At 35.9% G+C, this 7,632-nt stretch overlaps 1 protein-coding gene across 2 annotated transcripts; it reads left to right on the top strand.

Annotated features, from left to right (window-relative positions):
- Window positions 1–999: 999 nt before the first annotated feature.
- LOC104223950 (uncharacterized) lies at window positions 1,000–7,311 on the top strand. 2 transcript variants are annotated; one of them, XM_009775491.2, is made up of 8 exons: window positions 1,000–1,144; window positions 1,429–1,455; window positions 2,131–2,253; window positions 2,567–2,897; window positions 3,938–4,312; window positions 5,174–5,290; window positions 5,414–5,791; window positions 6,420–7,311. In XM_009775491.2, exons 1-8 carry the CDS (start codon window positions 1,098–1,100, stop codon window positions 7,092–7,094), a joined length of 2,073 nt encoding a protein of 690 aa, XP_009773793.1. In that variant the 5' UTR covers window positions 1,000–1,097; the 3' UTR covers window positions 7,095–7,311. The 2 variants fall into 2 exon arrangements, with proteins under 2 accessions (XP_009773793.1, XP_009773792.1); XM_009775490.2 differs by having other exon boundaries at window positions 3,920–4,312.
- Window positions 7,312–7,632: the final 321 nt, after the last annotated feature.

Below are 7,632 nucleotides of genomic sequence, written 5' to 3'. Positions count from 1 at the left end.
GCCCCCCTTTAGTTACTCTATTTATTTATACGGAAACACTTTCTTTACCCAACAGTCTTTAACCAGGGTACTTAAGTTCTTGAAATATCCTGTGGAATATTCCTCCAAAAATATCTAAAGGTTGAACTGGTCGTTCAGGCCAGATGGAGTGTTCGACCTCGACCATGGCCGAATCACTCGTTAATATACCGCTTCTCATACGTGACCTCGACTTGGTTAGTTCTTGGTCGTCTTGGTTGTCCTCCCTTAAGTAAAATTATTCTGTTCAGATTTCGACCTATACAATGATATGTAAATCAGATGTCACAAAATTATTAGAATCTTGGGGCAAACAAAATTTGATAAGTAAGTTGAAAAATAAAAAGAGAACTCTTCGCTGAATTTCAAATATGTTCGTCAACTGTAATCAGACCAAAGCTCGGGGGAGCTTTTGCAATAAACAAAATGGGTATTTTTTTTTAATCCCTCCTAATTTAGGAGGATTTATAGTGTTAGTGGCGGACGCACTTGGTGGCAAGCGGGTTCAACTGAACCCGTTTTATAAAAAAATAATAACGTGTATATGTATAAAATATGTATAAATATTTTATTTGAGTCTACTTGACAATTACTATTTTACGACTAAATTTATGTACTTCTAAGATTAAACCCGCTTGCACAAAATTTTAGGTTCGTCACTATATAGTATTTTCACACTTCCCTCCGGGCGTGACTCGAGGGTAGGTCAATATTGAATTTTTGAATAAAAATAAAAATTAAAACTTCAGGGCTAAGGAAGCAAAATGTCTTTAATGTTTTGGTAAGTGTAGTTAATGGGCAGATAGAAAGACCGACGGATCAGTTTTAGCATTAGTTTTCCAAAATTACCACTCGTCCGCCTTTTTCCAGCATTTACATCACTATGGTATTTCTGTTATTACAGGAAAAGAAAGACCTATATTTGGAAACTAACTCTCATCTTTTCCTCTTTGAAAGTCTTCTCAAGTACAGTCTGTTCCTTTTTCCCACGATCAACTCAAACAAGAACTTGATAGAACTCAAGCTGAAGAAATTGCTACAAAAGGAAAGAGAAAGAAAAATTAACAAGATTTTCCCAAATGGGTTTTCTCATTTTTACGCTTCAGTTGATCGATTTCTTCGCTTGGTAAATTCATTTTCTTTCTCCATTCTTGTTTTTGTTTGGTCAAAAATGGAGCTTGGGCATGAAAATTAATCTTGAGTAGTAGTAGTAGTAGTAAAGAAGAAAATGAACACGATTTTAGCTTTATAGCTAGCAGATTAGTGCTGATTTCTTTTTAACATTATACATAAACTTGCATGATTCTACGTATTCAAGTACGTATTTTGTATGTACGTGATTGTGTTTTTTGCATGTATGTGATTGTGTATTTATATTTTGTTTTGTTTTTTGCTGTACCAAATTTGCAGGCCGGTAGTTGCTCTGGGCTATCCTATGTAAGTTCGGGGAACTCCCCATTACTCCATACTAATCACTTCCTTTATCCTTTACAAGTTTATTTTACAAGTCCATAGACATATATAGTATGTGATCTTACAATTCCATATTCTGATTTAAGTAGGGGCAGAGCTAAAGTGTTAGTTGCGGGTTCGGCCAAACCGTGTAGCTTTTGTTCCAACCATATATTTGTATTAAGAAATCCAATGAACATGTACAAATTATTAATTTAAAACCCATTAACTTAAAAAAGATTATAATCTCAAACCCATAAGGTTCAAATCCTAGCTCCGTCTCTGGATTTAAGCCTTTTTTTTAACAAATAAACCAATTTATTTTCCAGTGAATCCCTTTTACTGTAAGCATTCTCCTCCTACAACATTTTTCATAGAAAATATTTTTTGTTTGAAACATTTTTCTCCATGACAAAGGCGGTGGCAAACCAAGAGTTTGAACAATGGGATTCAAAAAATGTAAAAATGTCACATCTAAGATTTTATCCTATGTCGAGGCCGGGATTCAATAATTTATATACATACATGTATATATCAACATGCACCCTAAGGCAGAACAAAGTTTCAAGTATTGAATGCTTTCATTTCCAGCTTTGGTTACTTGTGTAGTATTTTTGCTTGTTACTGGTAACATTTAGCAATTCTTTTGTGGAACTGCAGATGTGCTTCAATCCGAGCGATTGAGACTGGCTCCAAGTATCACATGAGGAAGCTAGTCACATATTGGACCATCTTTTCCTTTATTTCTCTGTTCGAGCATGTATTTGAGAAACTTATTGAATGGTAATCTGCTGTACTCTTAGCTGGCTATATTAAAAGGGGCAAAGCTTAAATTTGTAAATTTTATTTTACGTGTATTCCTTTCATTATCCTTTTTAAATTATATGGAAATTGGAACTCTTTGAATTATTGACACTTGATTTAGATCAACTTCTAGCAAGATCATTTGACAAATTTTTTTAGTCTTGAAAAGAAATAAGGGGAAACTCAAAGTCGTTTATGGTTAACTTATGATATCCTCAATTAGTGGCCTCAACTTATGAAACTACTCCTGATAGTGATACATATATTAATATCTTTTCATTTACTTTGACAGGGTTCCTTTGTGGCCTTATATAAAATTAATTACCATATGTTGGTTGGTAATACCTGAGTTTAACGGCGCATGTTATTTTTATCAACATCTTGTTCATCCGTGTTTGCCATTGAAACTGCACGATGTTATTGCTCAGTTTTATGGTTCTTGTTATGTTTGCCAACACTTTGCATATTATTTGTGCTCGTTTGTCAAGCTTCAAACTTTCACTGACTGGTTTAACAAGCCAATGGAGGATCCGTCTCTCCAGAATGAAACATTTTGGGATGTGGCAGAGAGGTATCTTGAGGAAAATGGATCTGATCCGCTGGTGAAACTTATTGCAAGCAAGGTATGTCAGATGTTACTTTAGCAAGAAGTAGCCAATTCATTACCAAATTGGCCGCACAGTTGTTTTGATGTACTTTAGCATAAATTCAGACTACTAATCCATTTCAGTTGCCAAAAGTTAGATTCCCACCATTACAGAAGCAAATGTATGACTACATATTGGACTGGATTTTGTAGCAACTCGAGCTTGCCGACGGTCTATTGATTATTTTTCAACAGGCATAAACTGTGGACTTATCATGACCTCGTATTTTCAGTCTAAGGATTATACTTCGAATAATCATGCAGCTCCCTGTACTGTATGAAACGGTTTTTAACTTCTTGTGCTGCTGCTTGATTGGTGTTTCGACTCCATAATGATTTGGGAAGTTGCCTTAGCAGTGTGTGTGTGTATACAGTATACACATACATGCACTAATTTTTGAGATTTGTTTAGTTCCAGACTAATACGTGAATGCTTCGTCTGCATAGATGTAGTGTACCTTCCATTCCTTTAAACTATTATAAGTACATGAGCGATAGATTATTGTAACAACATTATGCAGCTATCAATTTTCTTAAATAAAGCAGCAAAGAGTCTGAATTTTTCTTTTGTTAACAACAGAAACAAAACTAGTTACTTTCCTATTCTTTTCTAGTGAAAATCTTTTTGTGTGTTCACATACTTTCATTCCTTTAAATATCATAAATAACCGGTGCACTTTGTTAAATTAATCCTTTTGAAGCTTGCATTAGATTCTTATGTCTTAGTATGGTTCCGAGCCACTGTTTCTCCTGTAAATATTTGAAGACTTTAGAAAAGGGAGAGATTTACAATAACAACTACTGCTTTGCCTCAGTCACAAACAAGTTGGGGTAGGATATTTTGGGCGGAATCGAGCTCTGGCAAGTTACCTAGAATTCTTACAATTTACCAAGGGAGAGACATAATGCTCTTAATTTTTTTTAAAAACATCTGTACCACCTTTATTCTAGCCTAGCATTTGTTATTCTATAATCAAGCAAAAGTAATATGTATGCCAGACGCCTGTGGAACTGCAGGTTGAAGGTGTGAAGGAAAATCAAATTCATATTGAGAAGAAAATGATAGGAATGCAGGTCGAGGAAATGGTAGTTCCAGCAGATACTGAAGAGATTAAACTTCCAGAGATTACTTCTGTAAAGCAAGTTCAGACAGAGTGGACTTGTGCAGTATGTCAAGTGACAACCAGCTCAGAGCATAACTTGAAATCCCATCTTAACGGAGGGAAACATAAGGCAAAGTGTGAAGAGCTGAAAACTTGCAGGCAAATGGCCAAAAGTGAAGGAAGCTCACCTGTTAAAACAAAGTCAAATCAGCTTAATCAGGCGCAAGTAAAACATGCAGCTGCACTACAATCGGACCGCAGCACTAATGAAGCAGCTGACCCCAAACAGGTTATTAATTTTATAACCCTAGAACTTCCTTGGTCTTTCTTGCTCAGGATGCAATTGTTGAGCAAACAATAGATGAAGATACTCCATCTGTTCGAAAAAGAATGACACTAGTTCGTTGTTAGTACGTTCCAAAAAGAATGACACCTTCTAAAGTTGGAAATAATTTGATTTCAATTTCCCATTTTAACCTTAATTAGCATTTGCTACACAAATGTTATGGCATTGTTTAAGACCGCAAGTTTCAAAAGTCTTATAAATTTTATGACATATTTAATACCACAAGTTTCAAAAGTATTCCTTTCTTAAACTTCGTGCCTAGTCAAACTATGCCACATAAGTTGTAATGGATGGAGTATTAAGCAACCTATTAAGTGATGATTGATGAAAAGAGGAGAGCTTGATGTTCCCATGAGAAAAGCAAATTAGCTGCAAGTGATACTATTAGTGGCCAAGTTAGGAAAATTGCAAGATGAACTTAACTATTACGAAGGTAAAAGATTAGGCTGATCAATTAAGCTAAATGTGCAAGATGGCAATTGATAATGCATACTAAGATCAAGTGCATTATCATTTAAACTAAGAAGAAGCTTCGTATATGCTAAAACAATCATCAAGCAACCTGAAAGTTAAACTGGCACTTTGTAAATTTTGAAGTTCGCACGATTTCATTTATCCTAGTATATTCTCAAACCTTAGTTTCTCCTATAAACATTTGAAGCCACTAAAAAGTTGAGAGAACTGAAGGTCTATGTTCTTTTTAAACATTAGCACCACCTTTATTCTAGCCTAGCGTTTATTTTTCTATGATAAAGCTAAAGTAATCCGTAGCCAGTGATTCAAATACTCCCTGTGGAACTGCAGGTTAAAAGTGTGAAGGAAAATCTAGTTCAGGTTGGGAAGAAAACAACAGGTGTGCCGATCAAGGAAACAACGCTTCCAGCAGATCAAGGAATCCTTGCAATTTACCAAGGGAGAGACGTAATACTCTAAAAAAAATATTAACATCAGTACCCTCTTTATTCTAGCCTAGTATTTATTTTCTATAATCAAGCATAAGTATTAATCTGTATGCCAGTGATTAAGACGCCTGTGGAACTGCAGGTTGAAAGTGTGAAGGAAAATCAAATTCAGATTGAGAAGAAAACGGTAGGAATGCAGGTCGAGGAAACGATAGTTCCAGCAGATGTTGAAGAGATTAAACTTCCAGAGATTACTTCTATAAAGCAAGTTCAGACAGAGTGGACTTGTGCAGTATGCCAAGTGACAACCAGCTCAGAGCATTGTTTGAAGTCCCATCTTAATGGAAGGAAACATAAGGTAAAGTGTGAAGAGTTGAAAACTTGCAAGCAAACGGCCAAGAGCGAAGGAGACCTACCTGTTTCAACAAAAGAGTCAAATGAGCTTAAGCAGGAGCAAGTAAAACATGCAGCTGCACCACAATCAGAGCACAGTACTAATGAAGCAGCTGACCCCAAACAGGTTGTCAATTTTTTAACCCTAGAACTTCCTTGGTCTTTCTTGGAATATTAAGTATTGCTCAGGATGCAGTTGTTGAGCAAACAATAGATGAAGATACTCCATCTGATCGAAAAAGAATTATACTATTTCTTTGTTAGTCCGTTCCAAAAAGAATGGGGCAACCCAGTGCACAAAGCATCCCGTGTTTATGCAGGGTCCGAGAAGGGCCGCACCCAAAGAGGGTGTGTGTAGGCATACAAGCACCAGTGGTTGATTCCACAATTCCAAAAAGAGTGATACCTTCTAAATTTGGAAATAATTTCGATTTAAATTTCCCATTTTACCATCAAATTAACAAATGTTATGGCATTGTTTAAGACCACAATTTCAAAAGTTTTATAAATGTTACTTATGACATATTTAATATCACAAACTTTAAAAGTTGTACTTTCTTTCTTAAACTTTGTGCTTAGTCAAACCTCAGTTTCTCCTATAAACATTTGAAGCCACTAAGAAGGTGAGAAAATTGAAGCGTTCTTTTAAAACATTAGCACCACCTTTATTCTAGCCTAGCATTTATTTTTTTATGATAAATTAAAGCTAAAGTAATCCGTAGCCAGTGATTAAAGTATTCCGTGTGGAACTGCAGGTTAAAAGTGTGAAGGAAAAACTCGTTCAGGCTGGGAAGAAAACAACAAGTGTGCCGATCAAGGAAACAACGGTTCCAACAGATAATCCCAAAGAGATTAAACACCGGGAGACTAATTCCTTAAAGAACGTTCAGAAAGAGTGGACTTGTGCAGTATGTCAAATAACAACCAAATCAGAGCATGACTTGAAGTGCCATCTTCTAGGAAGGAAACATAGGGAAAAGTGTGAAGAGCTGAAAGCTTGCAAGAAAAAGGCCAAAACTGAAAGAAATCCACCAGACCAGCTTAAGAAGGAGCAAGTAAAGCATGCACGCTCAGCACAAACAAGTGAAGGTTTTGGTTTCATAAGATACAGCACCCATACTGAAGCTGCTCGAGCAATTCAGTTGGGAAGTGCCCAATTCCTTTTTGGTAAACCTATTGAGTGCTCGTGGGGAAGCAAGCCTACTCCACCAGGAACAACTTTTACCCCTCTTCCTCTTCCAGCCATGGCACATGTCCCTGGTTTTTCAGCGACTGATCTTGCCGCTTATGAATGGCAGCTTGCTTTGGCTAGAATGGGCGGTTCACAAGCACTCATGCATTCCCAAGCTCTTATGCATTCTCAAGGTCAAGCAATTTACGATGGTGGTTATGCAAATATTGCTACGATTCAACCACCAATGTACTACTAGTGAATTCGATGATTGCAATAGCTAAAACACTTGCTAAATCAAGAGAACAATACTAAAATTGTTTATTTGAAATTATTTTTTTTACTAAAATTGATATTTGGATACTGAATTAGTTCTTGTTTAGAAGCTCCATTTCAAGTTGGAACTCATTTGGAGACGAATTGAGAGTTGGATTGAAACTTGTTGAAGAATGCCAAAGAACAATGTTTTGAATTAAGTGTTGGATCTTAGACTTGAAGAAGTCTAAGCTTGATTTTAAAATTTTTGGTATGTTGGTCTTGTGAAGAAGATGAGTTCCCTTTTCTTTTTCTTTTTTTGCCTGGGTTCCTTTTTTTAAAAAATAAAAATTTGCTGGAGACCTTTTTTTTATTTTTTAACTTAATAACACATGTCATGATGATATTGTTGCGTGACATGCACCTATTTAAAAGAAGTGGTCAAATATCAAAGTGGTGTGTAATAGATACAATATTGAAAGGTTGAGTGTTTGAAAATATTCCTGTGGTCAACAGGTGTGTAACAGGGATTTGGGGTACAA

Source organism: Nicotiana sylvestris, chromosome 12 (genome assembly GCF_000393655.2).
Source record: "Nicotiana sylvestris chromosome 12, ASM39365v2, whole genome shotgun sequence".
NCBI classification, from domain to species: domain Eukaryota; kingdom Viridiplantae; phylum Streptophyta; class Magnoliopsida; order Solanales; family Solanaceae; genus Nicotiana; species Nicotiana sylvestris.
Note: the sequence above shows the minus strand (reverse complement) of the source record. Positions and strands in the feature narration are given on the sequence as shown.

Excerpts from the sequence above, each read along its gene's own strand:
- LOC104223950 (XM_009775490.2), top strand. The coding sequence starts at position 1,098 with ATGGGTTTTCTCATTTTTACGCTTCAGTTGATCGATTTCTTCGCTTG. Across the intron at positions 1,145-1,428 it reads TTGATCGATTTCTTCGCTTG|GCCGGTAGTTGCTCTGGGCT; the intron begins GTAAATTCATTT and ends CCAAATTTGCAG. Across the intron at positions 2,898-3,919 it reads TGAAACTTATTGCAAGCAAG|ACGCCTGTGGAACTGCAGGT; the intron begins GTATGTCAGATG and ends TATGTATGCCAG.